This window comes from Phoenix dactylifera, chromosome 14, assembly GCF_009389715.1.
Source record: "Phoenix dactylifera cultivar Barhee BC4 chromosome 14, palm_55x_up_171113_PBpolish2nd_filt_p, whole genome shotgun sequence".
NCBI lineage: Eukaryota > Viridiplantae > Streptophyta > Magnoliopsida > Arecales > Arecaceae > Phoenix > Phoenix dactylifera.
The window spans coordinates 22143454-22161586 of record NC_052405.1 but is presented as its reverse complement, the minus strand read 5'-3'; the positions used below and the strand labels follow the sequence as shown (position 1 = coordinate 22161586).

The window sequence follows — 18133 nt, the reverse complement described above, 5'->3', positions numbered from 1 at the left end:
TACAAAAGCAGAATATGTACTATGATACTAGATAGATGACCTTTCAGATTTATATAGGACTTAGGACTTTATATGTACCTTATATAGGACTCAGAAAGAAACACATGGTAGAGATGGTGGGGCAGTGGCGATGATCGTGCTCTCTGAGCCTTCTTTGGAGGTCTATTTATCGAAAGAGAACCTTGAGTAGAGTCACCTCTCAAACTTAATTCATCTTGAAGTCCTTTGGGAATTTGATTGTGGTAGTCATTTCCATTACTTCCTATTTTAGAATCATAATTATAGAAAGGCTTATCATAGGCCGGGCTTGGGCACAGAAAACATCAAATTTTACATAGGCCTTCCCTGGAGCCCAACTTAAAAAGAATATATAGTTTATGCCTGAGGCTTAACCCATGATCCATTCTACCATAGAGATCACTTCTTGTTTGAAATCTGATTGTAGCTGTCATTCGAAGCTTTTCCGTTGGAATCTTCCCGATAGAAGGCCTTCGTGCTTTTTTTAACTTTTTCATATCCTAACTTTAGGTATCTTGTCCTTCTGGTCGTTTTAATCTCTCAGCCTTAAGTCTTATCCTGAGCAGTCTACCGTGTCAAGAGATTAGTGATTTCTTCATCCTCTACTTGCTTGATAGGCGAGTAATGTGGTACATGGCTCATGATAAAGAATGTTGCAATAATATCTATTGTCCTGAGTATAAGGCCGATGTAGACGTCTCTATTCTGTTTGCATGTTGATAGTAGAGATCTCTACACATTAACTAAGCGGCTGAGTGAACTCTTGTAACATTTTAAGCATTATTTTATGAACTTATAATTCGAGATCTTTTTCAGACAAATTTAGATTTTTGTTTTTCAAGCCTTGGATTACTTGTAGTTCAATTTGATACAAATCGTTGCTCCTTGTTGGAGTTCTTTCCAATTAGTATCCTTGAATAATTGGCTTTTCATTAAATAAATTTCATCTTTTTTTTGTGTGTGGTAAAAACGGCTACTCATTCATATAAGTCTAACATGAGTACAACTAGCCAAATCACAAGAAAGAAATGACATCAAAGCAAAAGGAGCATCTGATGCAGACGTCCGCAAAACATCCTTGGAGTGCCGGACAATAAAAGAGGCGACCCAGTCTGCGGCCTTGTTCGCCTCCCTAAACACGTGATCTGCCTGAAAGCCGCTCATCAGCTGAGCCATCCTATGAGTCTCCCGGATAAGGAGGTGACCATCACCATACCTGTCCGCCCCCCGAATCCAGTCGATCACCACCGCTGAGTCTCCCTCAAGGTGCACCCGTTCGACACCAAGCACCTGCCTGGCGTAGGATAAGCCCTCTCAGACAGCCCGCAACTCTGCCCCAACTACTGTAAGCCCTGGTGTACGCTGCCCTCCTGCGGCAAGCATCCTACCACAGTGGTCACTGATCACAAATCCAACTCCTCCAGTCACACCATCCACTGACCTACTGCCGTTGAAGTTTACTTTGAGATAGCCAAGGGCCCAAGGGGTGGGGGTACCTAAGAAACAGGAACTGATCATTTATCTTAGCGCAAAATCAGGAACTGATCATCTTTTAAGATGTCCTTGGGGCAAATAAATCAGGAACTGATCATTTATCTTAGCCAAATAAATTTCATCTTTTGATGTCCTTGGGGCAAAGAAATCAGGAACTGATCATTTATCTTAGCGCAAAATCTTCCCAGGCTAAATACATTAAGGTTAAAGCAAACTCTGGAAACTACTTTTCTAATTTTATTTGAGAGCATTTCTAGTGTTGCTCTAAATTTTAGCCACAATTTTGATAGAACCATATTGGTAAAATGCTGATATGATTTGTGAATTTTACAAACTATGAATACTTGAAATCAATATTTTGAATATAAAATACATTTGTCCAAGCATCTTGATAATTCCATTAGTTATAAGACTCAATCCCATGATTTTTTACCACTACATTTTTAGTAGTGTTAGGATTAAGAAAATGATCCCAATATTCAGAGAATAAATTCTTTTTATCAAAAGCTTAGAAAATGCGTATTCATTATGCCCTCTATAATTATGACGGATATTAGCATTCTATATCTGAGCAAGGATTGACTCATAAAACGCTTGATCCTTTTCTCTTGATTTAGGGATATAAAGTTTTCCCATGGATACATATTTTAGAAGGTCTTTTGTGGTAGCATTCAGGTCATGTAATTCCAAAGAAAAAAGTTTTTCTTCGGCTTTGAATATATAAGGGTAAGGTGGTTCCTTGAGTTTGGTATGGAAGGAGTTATTGATGTGGACAGAGATTTTGTGCTTTGAATTGGAGATAATCTTAGAGAGAGATTTTCCTGGAACACAATTTATTTTGATGAATTTCTCCTCCACCAATTTGCTGTCAGAAGACAATTGAGTTCCTCTTTGTTTGATAGTGAAAACTAAAGATATAGCTTGCCATCCAGTAAACACGTCTTAAAACTAGATTTTTCACAGCTTTCTGTAAGGCATCATTGGCTATCTTACAGTCGATATGAAGAAAAAATTGCTGAACAATTCTCTTTCAACTTTGGAAACTACCTTGACTATGGCAAGTATTTCTTTTTTAATGGTTGAATAAGTTTTTTGAGTATCATTCCATATGCTAGAAGAAAATCTTACCAATTGCCTCTTTCCATCAAGTTTTTCTTTTAAGACAGTTCCATAGCTATAATCAAATGCATCTATTTCTACAATTTTGAATGCATCTTGAAGGACTATATTAATACAAGGTAGGCATTTTACCTTCTCTTTTATTTTTCTTACCATTTCAATTTTTCTCTTTTAGGATTCTTAGTTTGTCAGTAAGGATTTTTTTGTTCATTGCAAAAGATTTATAAATTCTCGCACATAGTTAAGACATTTCAAAAAACTCTGCAATATTTTGCTATCTTTTATTTCATCAAAAAATTTTGTCAGCAAATTGAATGACTATTAATTGAGGAAATTTTATCATATTTTATCTTGAATCTTAAAAATAAAATTTCTATTTGAAACATTTTCATCATCATTGTAGAAATGGTCAATCCATTCCTGATTATTACTTTAAGAAAGATATTTTGAGTATTTTTAATATTGATCTATGTTTTCTAAAAATATTAAACATCATCAATATATTCTATTATAAAGTCAGTATATGGAAGAAAAAGATATCAAATTCCTTTAATAATGCCCAAAAGGTGCAGTGAAGGTAGTTTTGTATCTATCTTCTTCTTTTATTTATATCTGCTAAAATCCACATTTCATGCCGATCTTAGAATAAATTTGCAATCCTTGAATTCATCGTATCAAATCTTGTTTATTTGAGATTGAGTATCTTATCTGTTACATGAGCATTTTATAGTTTATCATTAGTCTTAGGACTCCTCTTTCTCTTTTGGCTGCAGTTTGTACGTAAAAGGCATCATAAGTCCAAGAAGAGGAGCTTTTTCTGATTGTTTTTTTCTCGAGTAGAAACTAAATTTCTTTCTTGCATATGTCTAATAATTTTTTATTCATCTGGACGTGTCCAGCCTTTGTGGGGATTTTCTATTCATCAAAGTCAAGCATATAGGGGCATCGGGCCGTGCCGGGCCCGGCCCGGCCTAAGCCCACCGGGCCACAGACCAAACGGGTCGTGCCTGGCCCGGCTTGTTACTAAACGGGCCGTGCCTGGCACGGCCCACTTAACCTAAAGGCTAAGCCCGGCCCGGCCCTAGGCCCGTGGGGTGGCGGGCCATGTCGGGCCCGACACCAGACGAGCCGTCCAAAAAAAAATAGCCGTTATGGGTGGCCCATAACGGCTATTTTTTGGGCCCATAACGGCTATTTGTGGCTTTTTACCCATTTTGCCCCTCCCAACAGCCATAAAACGGCTAATTTGAGGGGTAATTTGGAAAAAAAAATCCCTTATGGACCGTTCCGGGCTGGCCCGCGGGCCGTGCTGTGCTTGGCCCACGAATCGTGCCAGCCCAGGCCCTTATGGGCCGTGCCGGGCTCGGCCCGCGGGCCAGAAATCCTTAACCCAGCCCGACCCCTTTTTATGAGCCGTGCCTGGCACAGCCCGCTTCGTGTCGGGCCGTGCCGGATCATGGGCAGCCCAGCCCAATGCCCACCTCTACATATAGGGCAGGCTAACTTCATGTCTTTTCCTATGCTAGAAGGTTGAGGGTAGCTCAGAACATATTTCTTCTTCAAATTTGTTTTGTGGAGCCTCTATATTTTTTCTTGAAATTTGGGATTGGATAGAGTTTTGTCTATTCTTGAATTCTGATTTTCATAGGATAATTTATTTATAAATTTTCTTTATATTCTATTGCTTCTTTAAGCTAGTTTAGAAATGATTCTTTAGGTTTTGTACAGAACTCAAACATCACTTTTTATCCATTGCCTTAGGTCATTATCTCTTATTCTAAGACAATGAAGGGCCAAGTCAGGGATAAAAAGGGAATTTCCGGGATTACTTTCTGTTTGAGGTTTTTGACCAAAAAGAATGATGTTTTAAGATAGGTTTTGCTATTACAAACATGAACCTCCAGAATTTTATAGCCAACCTTAAGTTCTCCTTCATGAGTTATATGGACTTTATGCATTAACTTCTCAAAATACTTTATGGGAATTAATCCTTCCCTTGTACCATTTACATCCACTCTTGAATCAATTAATGTCCTATGCTTGAACTTGTAACTTTCCTTTATTTTACACTAGATCTCACAATACCATTTTTTGCGTAATAACCCGTTCTATAGAATTTATAAACTTTGAAGGCTTTTTTTCTATTACTACTAAATTTGTTTTTCCCCTTTGTTTCAAGGAGTGCATTAAAGTCCCCTTCTTGTTCCTCGTTTTCTTATAAGTTGGCATCCCTAGAAGTTGAACCTTTCTTTTAATATTTTATTTCTTTTTTTATATTTTTCTGTTCTCTTAATAAGTTTTCAATACTTACCTTTTTACTATTTTTCTGAGCTTGCCTTAGCCTTTGAACACTTCATCAAGAGAGTAAAATCTTGTCTTCTTTTTATTTTCTGAGAAGTTTTTCTTCTTCAATCTTGGCTGAAGTGATGAATATTGTAAGCTGTCACTTTTCCTCTTGAAGATCTTTTAGGTAATCTATCAGATCTATTATGAATTGTTCTTAGCTGGATAATACCAAAATCTCATTATTGCTTGACTGCTCTTTCCTAGAGTATTTATCCCAACACAAGTAGCCTTCCATCATGCTTGATTCTTCTTTCATTTCTTTCGAATTATTTTTTTCAATGATTTCTTGAATTTTGAATTTTGATGTTCTTCTAAAAATATATATTAGCATAGTGTCCTTCTATTTGCACTCATAGTAGATTGAAGTTTTCTTCTTTTCTTATTTCGTTTTATATCTTTTCTTCCGAGGTTTTCTGTAAGGTTCCTTGAAGTTTCAAAGTTTTTCTTTTATGATACTTCTTTCTATACTCCTTTGTTTTCTTAGGTTTTTTGCAATAGGATTTATCTAACTGGAAACCAAATTGATAGCAGAAATCACCTGGCTCTTTTCTCCCAAACATATTTTGCTTTTTCAACTGATCTCTTATTTTTAGGTCACTGCATAGTTCATCACCCACCCTGTGTATTTTTTGACTATCCCTTCAGTTGATTATAATTTATACTTCCTTCACCTTCATTCCTTAAATGCGCTCTAACCTTCTTAGCAAAAAGTAGCAGCAAACCAGATATAAACTTCTTTTTCCAAAATTCTTGATCTAGATTTGGGAGGTGATATAATTAGGACAAATATTTGTCTTTATACCATTTAAAATATGACATCATTTTGCATTTACGATTAATTAGATGTTCTCTAAGCTTCTCATATATATCTTGATAGTCTCCAACAAAGTGAAATATAATGTTTAAGACTAAGGTGATAACAATATCAAAGGGGTGGTCAGGTAAATAATTACCTTCAGAATGCATCTTGAAAAAATTTAGAATTTCTTGTCTTTGTTGTTAAGTGAAATAATTATCCCACCAACTTCTCAACTACCTAGAGTAGAAGAAAACATGGGAAGATTTATAAATCAAACTGCTGAAAATTTGATATTTATTTTCTAGAAAGAATGAACTGTACCATTATATGTCAAAGCCCAGTTGACTAGAAAAAAAATTATTCATGGACATATCTTATATAATTGAAAATGTCTGATTAAAAAAATCATGTTTATATGAAAAGAATGCACCTCCTCTTCCTGTGAACATCAAATACTGTCCTCCGAAAAAATAGTTACTGACCACTCTATTTTCCAGATAACAGCACAAATTCAACATACAAATTTTTTACAGCAATCATGATGGTCATCAATAATGGTCCCATGATTGCCCCCTGTACCAAATGCGCACAACTTAGTAACCAGTGAGTGGTGCAGTGTGAAAATTAGGTAATTCCTAGAAGCAGCAACAGAAAAGATATTCTCAGTTACAAAAAATTGTTAAGTTGTATAGTACCAAGCTTCTTGAATCGCATTGTTTTGTGATAGATTATGAACAAATCAGTAACTCCAAGTTAAAATGTAGAACTGCATGCTAGAACTGATGTTCAATCAACAATATGGTTAACAAAACTTGGCAGTGATATTGACCATATTTTATGTTGTGAACGAAATTGCAACATTCACACATGACAAGAACACTTTCTTGCAAGAGATAAATAAACTAAAATGAATTTGGAAATTGTCAACATCACTTCACTTAAATTCAATCTAACTCTAACAAATTAAAACTAACTTCAATGTTTCAGGCTTGCTTTTCCAACCCAAACTGAAAGCAGCATTTACTGTGTATAGGACTGCTAAGCCAACAATTAAGGGATGTTTGGAACCCCCGGAAGTTACCTGTTCGTGGATTAGTTGTCCATGATGGAAGTTTTGCTCTGAAATTAGGCGAGAACAAGAGGGAGTCTGAGGAACCAGGAGAACTTTCGATCCCCTCATTTTGGTTTTTCTCAAATAAGGTAAAAAACCTTGCAAATGACTTACATAATCCCTACAAATTAGGATTAACTGTCCACTATATCATCAGATCGCTCAAGCTTCTCCTTTAGCTTCAAATTCTTCTTCATCATATTCTATGCTCCTCACCGTCTGGCATCCAAACAAGCCCCTAGGACATACATTAGCAAGGTTTGCCTAACATAAGTCTCTTCTTTTGTCACTATTTCCCTTTAGAAATGGACATTCCCCATCTCATGCTTCTTTCCACTTCTTGTTCTTTATGTACAACATTATGGAAGCTTCAGAAAGTTGTCTTTCCATGATAATCCCAGAGAATGATCAAATTGCATATAACTTACCTCCAATATTGAATTTGATTTACATATTACCCTCTTTGTGCTCATGCCTTCATGCCTTTGTTGGACAATTTCACCAGATCAATATCAGATCAAATATAAACTTTGAAAAGTTTGCCACGTCCCCAAAAATTTTAGGCTGAGGTTTATGCTCATGCCACAGTTCTAGTAATAGTGATCAATTTCCCAAAGGAAGCTAGAAGTTGTCTATACGTTTGTCATCACCTTATTGACTAATTTATAGTGATTGCACTCAATAATAGCTTCATTAAAGATGAGGTCAAACATCATTTACAATCAAAACATATCCTTAGTTTTCAAAACCAACGTTTCATATACTATCAGAACGGGACAATATTTATGAAGAAATGATACCGGTACCAACAGTGGGATGTCGAAACAGGTTGAACGAATACCATGTTGATCATACCCAATCTGTAACGACTGTGTACCGATAGCTGGGACAAGCCTGGAGTCAGTACATAGTAGTTCTTTTTTATTTATTGTGAACTGAAATTGTACCATACTGAAGAAGAAAAAATGGAATTTATATGTTGAAATCTGATTCCTATTCAGACATGGCTCTAAAAAGAGCTGCTCTCATATCTGATTTTTTGTTTAGTTCTGGATGCACAAGACCTGTCCATGAAAAGGGTCCATGAAAAGGATGCCAAAGAAAAAAACAAAGGAATGCAACTAGAACCTTTTTTTCCTTTCATTTTGATTCCAAATCTCCTTACATAATAGCCAGCTTCTCCGTTCTTCAGGATAGTGGAGTCAGTCACTTATCAGGGCAAACTAATTATAAATAAAGAAGAAAAGCATAATTGTATCTATCAACCATGCGCCAAATCCCTTTAAAGAAATAAAGAGAAACAAAAATATTGCCATGTATTTTCTTAAATATCCTAGATCTAAAGAATCCAAAACCCAAGTACAGACCAGAAACGATTTCTTAATATTCCCCAGAATCCTATAAAATCCTCTAAAGTCTATAAAAATCCAAATACATCTTCAGTAATCTTTCTTATGAACTCAACTAGCAAGTTAAGGCCTGTTTGGATCTGTTATGTTCTTACACTGAATCTGGTTGAAGCTTACGAGAAACCTAAGAGATTTCCCGGTATGTGCTGCATCATATGAGTGCAACACAGTTACAAAATTGTCATCCTTCTGATTGCTCCACTGACAGAAAAAGTTCAAATATTTCTTTAAGAGATAGAGCATTCATTGGATCTTTTGACATCAAACTTAAGAAAAAAGAAGAAAAGACTCGTGCATGGTCGGGATCAAATAGGCCTCTCAGCAAAAATGTGTACTTTGTGCCTTGATTATTGGAAATAATAAATTTTAGCTCTAGTGCTTTTTGTTTTGATTGGATAACCATGTTCACCTTATAAAGATGTGCGTGGTTGTTATTAAGATGGCATGACATAACCATGATCCTGATACTTTCCAATAGAAAAAGTGATATCATGTTTGATGCTTTACAATTAGTCAATCATTATCTTTTAACCATAGGAAACTGATTCAAGATTGTTTTCCTTCTAACTTTAATTTCAACTTTCCCACCACTTTTGAGAAAAAACATTTTGGAGTTCCCCCATAATTGGTTATTTCCCAAAATTATACACCATAAGTTGTTGTAATTCTGAATATATTGGTTTCCTTCTGATGCTAAGCATCCTTTCACTTTTCAACTATAGTCCTCAATGAAAGTACAGCTTTTCTTCAACGTTACATCTCTTAGCAAAAATAGCCAGTATTTTCAAACTTCATCACAGTTGACTCACGGGATTGTGTTTGAACAACTTTGTGATATTGGGCACATGAAGTAGGCGGCATAGGATATATCTTCATACAACAAGGTTTGAAATATCAAGTATCAAATTTGTATCTAACAAGAATAGGTAGATACATATCGCATCGACGAAGAGACTGGTGTTGGCATACATATGGTATGGTCTATTTGATCCTCCAAATTATTTTTTTTTTCCTTTTTCCTATATTTTTATCTTAATCTCATGTTTTTGCAAGAATTAATCCCTTCAATGGTTCCTAATTTCTCCCCCATCCTAGCTTCTTTTCAGATGTTCATATAGGTTTAGTTAAGACTTTGACAGTTAAGCTTGCAGTAACCCATTATATTCCTAATGAATGAAAAATTAAACTAGTTCCCAAAGTAACTAAGCAGTCTATTTAGACTTAGCTAGCCATCCAATCATATAGAGTGGTTTATACAAATTTATTTTTATGCAGTCACCCCCGCCCCCTTCTTCCCACGCTAAAAGTCCATCCTAAGTAATATCATAGTTTGTTTGGTGTGCTAGGTGGCAGATTCAGGCTTGATATGCTATTATACACCTTAATATGGGAAAATATAGTGGTACAAGACTGGTTCGGCATAGGGCGTACCAACCAAGGTCCGCCGTACCGGTCCGGATCGGCGTACCGGTGGCCGGCCGGACCGGTACGGTACCGGTCCGGACCGGTACCGTACCGGTCCGGACCACTTTCTTTCCCATCAAAAAAAAAAAAAAACCACAGCGAGGCGCTGTGGTTCCCCCCCCCAAAAAAAACACCGTACCGGTGCGAACCGGCCGGTTCGCACCGGTACGAGGCCGGTACCGGCCGGTTCACAGAAGAAAACCGGAAATACCGGTTTTCATCTGTGTCCGGTACCGGTCAGGGACCGGACCGGTACGTACCGGCCCGTACCGGCCGGTACGGACCGGTACGGCATTCCTTGGTACCAACCCTCCATTACCGGCTCAAAGTTAGTATGTTCTATGCCAGACCATATGCCTCTAGTATACATGGCTCAATGAAAGTTGCCAACCCTCCATTTCCTTGACTTTCCAATTTTGATTGTTTTTCCTTTTTCGGATCTTGATTCTCTATCAATACTCGTATGCTCTAGATGTCCAGCATTATTGCCTTTCTCAATTGCTTATCCCCACAAAGAAATTTCTTTGTTAGGCTGCATGCATATTTTCTAGGATCCTTGGCTATTTTGCCAGACTGATGCAATCAGAAGAGGAATCACAACTGGTGGGCCCTGACTAGAGTTGATTTCTTCCCAATATGAAGTAAGTTGTTTATATCTGATATACTTTCTAATTTAGATAATTGGGAAAAAGAGTTGATTTTCAAATCAGCTTTGATATCCAAATATGAAAAGAAGACACTGAGAGAAACTAGAGGCAAGAAGGGAAAGAGGAGAAGAAGATATCAAGGAAAGAAGCAGATGATGACACATACAAAATGCATATGTTCAGCTCTGGCTGCACAATATCTGAAGAAGCAAGAGAAGTTAACATGATGATGAAGAAGAATTTACCCAGATTTTTTTTCCTTTCTATTTGAAAACTGATTCTCCTTTATAGTAGATAGCATCATCTGTTTATAGGGTAGAGGAGCAGTCAAGTCAAGTAATTAGGAAATATAAATGCAAAGAAGATAATATATAATAAGATACACCACATATCTATTTTAAATCTCATAAAGAAAAAAGAAAATTAAAAAAAAAATGTATCTTCTAATTTCACTCTCAAATAGCTCATGAGAAGAACAAAAGATATCACAGCAGTTTGCTGAGCTATAATATTTGGTTATTTGATACTGAGCTCAGAAGATGCATAAGACTAGGTTTCTTAATGACAGAACTAAGTTTCTTAGTGACGACATGGTAACAATGTTACTACTTACTTTAGGCTTTGCCAGCAAGCCTCAGTTCATCCTAGATAGAAGTGTTATTTGATAACATATCATGGAACAAATTGGGTAAGGCCAACTATACATGAATCGTTCACCAACTCATATGGAAGAAACTAGGAAGGAAGGAAACTTCCCCTGTTTGTCCTCTTCTCGGTAAGATCTGAGGCAGCAGGGACTCCTCTTCATCCTATACCCAGATCCGAGCTCTTCCTCCTGGCATATTTGGTTCCAGGTGGAGCATCCTTCTCCTTCACCTCTTCAAATTATTTTCCACTGGTTCTATGTAGTGTTATCAGATCTAGGACAAGCAGGCACGAAATTTGGGGATTTTGAGGATGATGACCAAGTGGGAAGGGACATGGAGAGAGAAATGGCTATGGAGATTTAGAAGAGAATGATGATCACCACATGTGCATGATAAATATGTGGATTTGGGTTGGGGCAGCTGCAATTGAGAATTCTGGTTCAACCGCTGCCCTGTGATTTGGCAGACAAAACAGTTGGGAACAGGCCACTAAATTTAAAATATTGCTTTACATAGTAAATACAACAAATCCAAAACTGACCTAGGCAGATATTATGTGACATCTAAAAGCTAACAAGACACATGTGCACACACAATATATATGTATATGTGTGCATATCTATGTGTTTGACATACATACAAGCATGCCTGCAGATAGAATTTTGTAATTATAACACCCATAACGGATGCAGAGTAAAGCTGAGACAAAGTAGCAGGAAAGTGAGGAGGTTTAGGTCTGACACACACGCATCCAGTATTTTGTAATTATAAGATATCATGAATACAGAGAAAAACTGACACAGTGACTAGAGCTTCAGTGAGTAACTTTAGGTGCTAAGAAGATATTGTCCTGAATGGTGGCCTCTGAGGTGGAGGAAGATTATTCAACACCATAGAATCAACAGTTCTAGCAAGGAAGCAATGATGTATGAGCAATGCTGGTGGAACTTCTTCAGAACTATTTGACCCATAAATGTACAGAACACTAGGTGACTTTTTGGTACATAAAACACAAAGTGACTTGACAATAACAGAGAAGCTTTTCTCAAAGCTAGCAGAGGCGTCACACAATGGGTGAGAGGAGTTGATAAAGGCAGAAAGGAGCTCTATTCTAGGGATAAAAGTCGCAAGGAGTCATAAACTAGTCTCAAGCAATGAATCATCAAATGTCAATTCTAGAGAGGAATGACCGGTTAAAACATGGCTATGCCCGTGCTTAATCTCAACCTCCTCGCCACCGACAGACCCATTGCTGGCTACAATGCAAATACTACCACACCAACTTCTTTTTTATTGAAGAAGTGAAAGAGGGGGCAAATTCTTCTTCTAAAAAATATTTTTGTTATTAGAACATTCTAGAAAAATGAAACTTCTATGGATAAGAAGCAAATGAAACGCTTTCATAAAAATTCTCGTAGAATTGAGAATGAAATTTTCATCCTGTACATGCCAGATCATGAATTAGCATGAATTAGTAACTACATCCAATCTCAGAAAAATTCTCAATTGTTTCGAACTTTCTATTTTTGAAGTTGGATATTTATAGAATCCCCATAAATAGATCAAATCTTATTCAATGATATTTCCATAAGCTAACGTTCATTATGATTTCTAAACCTATAAAAGTGCTGGTGTTCCTCTGTTAAAGCATGCTAGATCGGACCCAATAGATAAGACATAATGTTCCGAAAGATAGGTTACCGACAAAAAAATTTTGAAACAGCAAGGGTTGAGTGTCATGAATGGTCACGAAGTTTGACCTACAAGATCCATGGCAGATGTCACAATCAGATGCCCAACTCTATCAAGGAAAGAAATCTAGTCATTGAATTACTATCAAGTTTCTGCTTAGATCATGCACCCACATGAACAACCAAGGATTTTAAGTGCCATTGGTATGGGCATATGGACCAATAGCCAGCATGACAAGACTGAGTTGTGCAATGCAGAAAAATATTAGAAAAGAACAAAAGTTAAAAATTCTTTTTAAAAGTTAAAAAAGAATTTAAAAATGCCTTTCCATCCCATTCATAGAGCTAACACCATGGTCTGCCGTACCGGTCCGTACCGGCCGGTACGAGCCGATACGTACCGGTCCGGCTTGGGGTCGGTACGTACCGGATCAGCGTGGAATCCGATACCGGTAGTTTATTGTTGGAGAACCGGTTTGGACCGGTACGGGTCCGGTTCGGGACCAGTACGGACCGGTACAAGACTGGTTCGTATCGGTCCGAGCTGCCACCGGTACGCCGACCGGTACCGGTATGGCGGACCTTACTAACACCAATCGGGCACAGTATATGCCTGCCAACTAACATGGACTGGTGCTTAAAACCTTGAAGAATTTAAATCTTAGCTATCATGAGTGAGAAAGGAAAAAAAGAGAAAGAGCAAGAGAGTGGAAAATGAGAGAGCCTAAGCAAGTAAGGTGCAAGCGGCTAGGGGTGCAAAAACTGACCCAACCCATCTTGCCTCGACCTGTCCTATTTGGGTCAGGTATGGGTCAATAGTGCATATAGTGATTTTTCTCCTTAAGAAAGAAGATCTATCCAATAATGGAGTAGCAAAATAGGAGGAAGAAGTAGAAATAAAGAACTCTCAAAGAACAATGAAAATAGAACTAAAAATTTCATTCAATTCAAGATGTTGGTTCCAATTTGGTAGTCCTATCTATAATTATAGGATCACTTGAAGCTACTAATAAACATGTCCACATTCATTTCTTGTTAAAAAGATAAAAGAATTTTAACAATAAGGACTACGATTTGATTTGGTGCTAACAACACCGGCAGAACCGATATTGGGCACCGTATCAGTTGCCCAGCAGGATAAGTCGGTATGGGCCCGTGCCGTGCCGTGCCATGCCGGCCCGTACTGACAAAGTAGAAGAGGCACGAGAGAGGACAGGAGAGGAAAAGAGAGACAGAAGGCAAAGAGAGGGAGGGAGGCTAGCGGAAAGGCAGCAGCGGAGGTCGCGGCCTTTTTTCTGTTTCATTCAAAATAGGGGTCCGGCCATTAAATTTTTTTTCGATTTTTAAGTGAAGTCCGCCACCTTCTGTCGGCCTCCCTCTCCCTCTCCCTCCCCCCCCCCCACTTGCTCTCTCTTTTATTCTTTTTTTTCTTCTCTGCCTCATGGTTTCCATTTTTGTTGTCGGAACCATCCCTGTGAGTCACCGGGACGGCTCGGAACAGTCGGAACTGTCCGATTCGAGACGGTTCTGCCGACCTTGGGTGCAAATATGGAAAGCAGTTGCAAGAATAAAGAATATTCTCTCTAATATATCTCTTGATTGGATAAGATCTCTGTCTGATTCTGATGCTGGCTCCTTCCAAATCAACATAGATTTTACTGCAGTAGTCTTATTTAATTAGGTTTGTAGGATTATTTTCCTATCTATAGCATCCTTTTAGAACTGACTTAGGCTTGAATCCAATGTCGAACGAATTTGCTCCTTTTGTCAGCCTTTGATGTACATTGATTCAAGTATATATTAGCTAAGTTTGTGACATGTGCATCATTTCCCGAGTTAGACATAACTCATTTAGAAGTTGAATGCTTTGTATTTATCCAACAAAGCAAGGGAGAGCTTCTTCAACTCAACTTTTGACATCTAAGACTCTTCGTTGGTTGGCTTGTCCTTCCATTAGACCAAGTACTAAGCATAAGATGTGGTCTGAGTGATGATGGACTGTTTTAGTGTAGTTGCTGGCAACTGAGGTGGAGCTAGCTCATCATCCTTATCGTTATAGAAGTCAAAAAGATCTCCACACTAAAAAGAAGACCAGGTGGCTCTAAAATCTGTATCTTCCTTGTACAGGTCTTTTAGTAGGTCAAATCCACTATCTCTACAGAGAGTGTACCAAGTAGAATATGTCGACAGCTGACTGTGTTTGCTACTTGGTTTGTCATGCCATCTTGTGCTTGATCACAAAATTGAACTGTTGGAGAAATGCAGCCCATCTTCCATGTTGGTAATTAAGGTAGTGATTGCTATTAAGGAAGGACAATGCTTCATGAGCAGAGTAGAAGGTCATGTTGTTGGAGTTACAACTTCCAATGTTGCAAGGCCTGCACAATAGCAAAGCTCTACATCATGGATAGAGTAGTTGAGGTGGCTTCCACTCATCTTTTTGTTGATGTAGACCATTGGTTGCCATTTTTAAGAGAGAATTACACCAATGCCGACATTGGATGCATCATATTCTATCTCGAATACTTTGTCAAAGTCCAGTAACACCAAGAGGGGTGCTTGTCAATAACTTCTTCAATTTATGGAAGATTTTCTCAATATCGAGCATCCAAATGAACTCCCCTTGCTTTATTCAATCGGTGATATGGATAATGATGGAGGAAAAAATCTTGATGAAGCACCTATAAAATTATACAAGGCCATGAAAGCTTTGGATGTTGTAGATGTTTCAAGAAGTTGGTCATTCTTTAATGGTTTTGACCTTCTCCTCGTTAACATAGATGCCATCTTTGGATATGACATATCCCATGGAGATCAACTTGGGCACCATCTAACGACACTTCTTAGAGTTCACATACAGCTTCTCTTGGTACAGGTTCCAAGCATCTATCTCAATTGCTCAGTTTACTTGCAAGCATTGAGACTATACACAAGTATATCACCAACATACACGAGTACAAATCTTCAAATAAAAGGTTGGAGTATCCTAGTTTATGATTCATATGAATGTGCTTAAGGCATGGAGAGATTGAATGGCATGATGAGCTACTTGCAAAGCTTGTCTTGTGTTTTAAATACAGTTTTTCATTCATCACCTAGGTGGAATACAATTTGGTGATAGCTAAGTGAAGGTCAATCTTGAAGATGTACACTCCTACAAGCTGGTCTAATATATCATCCAAGTGAGGGATAGGAAATGGCTGATTAATCGTGATCTTGTTGATGGCACAGTTGTTTAAGCACATTCTCCAAGTTCTGACCTTCTTTGGAGTAAGCAAGGCAAGCATAGGGATGTAGGCCCTGTTTGGGGGAGCTGTGGGCAGTAGAGCTGCTGGAAGTAGAGCTGTTGAAAGTAGAACTATCTGAAGTAGAGCTGTTATAAAAAGCTGTTTGCTGTTTGGTAAATATATTTGTAAAGTGCTGTGGCACTTTAACATATGTTTGGGTAAACAAACTGAGAAAGTACTTTGATATGACAAAATTACCATAAAGGACATTGCATAGTATTATACAACAGACCATAATAAAACATAACATATATTAATACATAAATTTATGATATAGTATAATATTATTGTAATATAAAATAATATTATTATAATATAGCATAATAGTAATATAATTATTAGAGTAAATTAATTTTTGATAATATAACATAATATTAAATTATTTAACATAAGATATTAATGTATTATGATATAATGTAATATATATTATATTTATAGTATAATACAATAATAAAGGTATAAAATATTATAATTATTAGTATAAATTAATTTTCCATAATATAACATAATATTAAATTATTTAAAATAACATATTAATGTATTATGATGTAATGTAATATAATATAATATTTATAGTATAATACAATAATAAAGGTATAAAATATTATAATTATTAGTAACAATTAATTTCCCATAATATGACATAATATTAAATTATTTAAAATAACATATTAATGTATTATGATATAACGTATTATGATATTATATTTATAGTATGATACAATAATAAAGGTATAAAATATTATAATTATTAGTATAAATTAATTTTTCATAATATAACATAATATTAAATTATTTAAAATAACATATTAGTGTATTATGATGTAATGTAATATAATATAATATTTATAGTATAATACAATAATAAAGGTATACAATATTATAATTATTAAAAAAATTAAATTTCCACAATATAACATAATATTAAATTATTTAAAATAACATATTAATGTATTATGATCTAACGTATTATGATATTATATTTATAGTATAATACAATAATAAAGGTATAAAATATTATAATTATTAGTATAAATTAATTTTCCATAATATAACATAATATTAAATTATTTAAAATAACATATTAATGTATTATGATGTAATGTAATATAATATAATACTTATAGTATAATACAATAATAAAGGTATAAAGTATTATAATTATTAGTATAAATTAATTTCCCATAATATAACATAATATTAAATTATTTAACATAACATATTAATGTATTATGATATAACGTATTATAATATTATATTTATAGTATAATACAATAATAAAGGTATAAAATACTATAATCATTAGTATAAATTAATTTTTCATAATATAACATAATATTAAATTATTTAAAATAACATATTAATGTATTATGATGTAATGCAATATAATATTATATTTATAGTATAATACAATAATAAAGGTATAAAATATTTTAATTATTAGTGTACATTAATTTTTCATCCTCCGAATGACCATTTATCTCTATAACAATTTTTCTTGCGGAAGGGAGTCTGACGGCTAGGGTTCTTGGCTCCAGCAGATTTTTAGGTTTATAAAGGGACAAACTATGTTATTATTATATTTTAATATGGGCATTTTGGTCAAAAATACAGCTTTCCAACAAAGCTGAAAACAGCATTTTCGAAAAGCTCCAAATTGGAGCTTCTCTCCAAAAGCTGTTTTCAGCTTTCCGCAAAAGCTGAAACAGCTTTTCGAAAATTTTACCAAACACCATTTTTTATCTAAAAGTACTTTTGGAGGGCCAGAAAGTGCTTTTGGCCCTCCAAAAGCTCCCCCAAACAGGGCCTTAGACCTCACAAATCAAGCCTTTCTGCAAAAACTCATTTGCTTGCCTTGTAGCTCATGCTGCTTTGGTGCCATGCATATCACCTGCAAGATGTCATCCATAGGGGGTAGACCTTTTGAGAGCTGTTTGGGTAGTAGATCATCAAACTCTTAAAGGAGTGGTTTCATGTCATCGGGCATTGGATTTACACTAGCCTCTATCTTATGGATGACTATATAGAAGCAACCTGAGACTTTTACTTTCACCGAGAAAGTTTTTTGATAATATGGTATCTCAGTTCCTCCTTCTTTGGT

The 18133-nt window shown here is 36.0% G+C and overlaps 1 protein-coding gene across 3 annotated transcripts in view; it reads right to left on the bottom strand.

Annotated features, from left to right (window-relative positions):
- Positions 1-979: 979 nt before the first annotated feature.
- Positions 980-18133, bottom strand: part of LOC103697170 (transmembrane protein 245-like) — a 36977-nt gene continuing 19823 nt past the window's right edge. Inside the window, exons 2-3 of one of the 3 annotated variants that reach the window (XM_039133890.1) lie at positions 10653-10711; positions 6050-6349 (exon numbers count right to left, since the gene is read on the bottom strand). In XM_039133890.1, coding sequence (XP_038989818.1) covers positions 6325-6349; positions 10653-10711 — 84 coding nt within the window. In that variant the 3' untranslated portion in view covers positions 6050-6324. Of the gene's footprint in view, positions 1515-6049; positions 6350-10652; positions 10712-18133 lie in introns of those variants that run through there. The other 2 variants (XM_039133891.1, XM_039133889.1) reach the window with 2 other exon arrangements.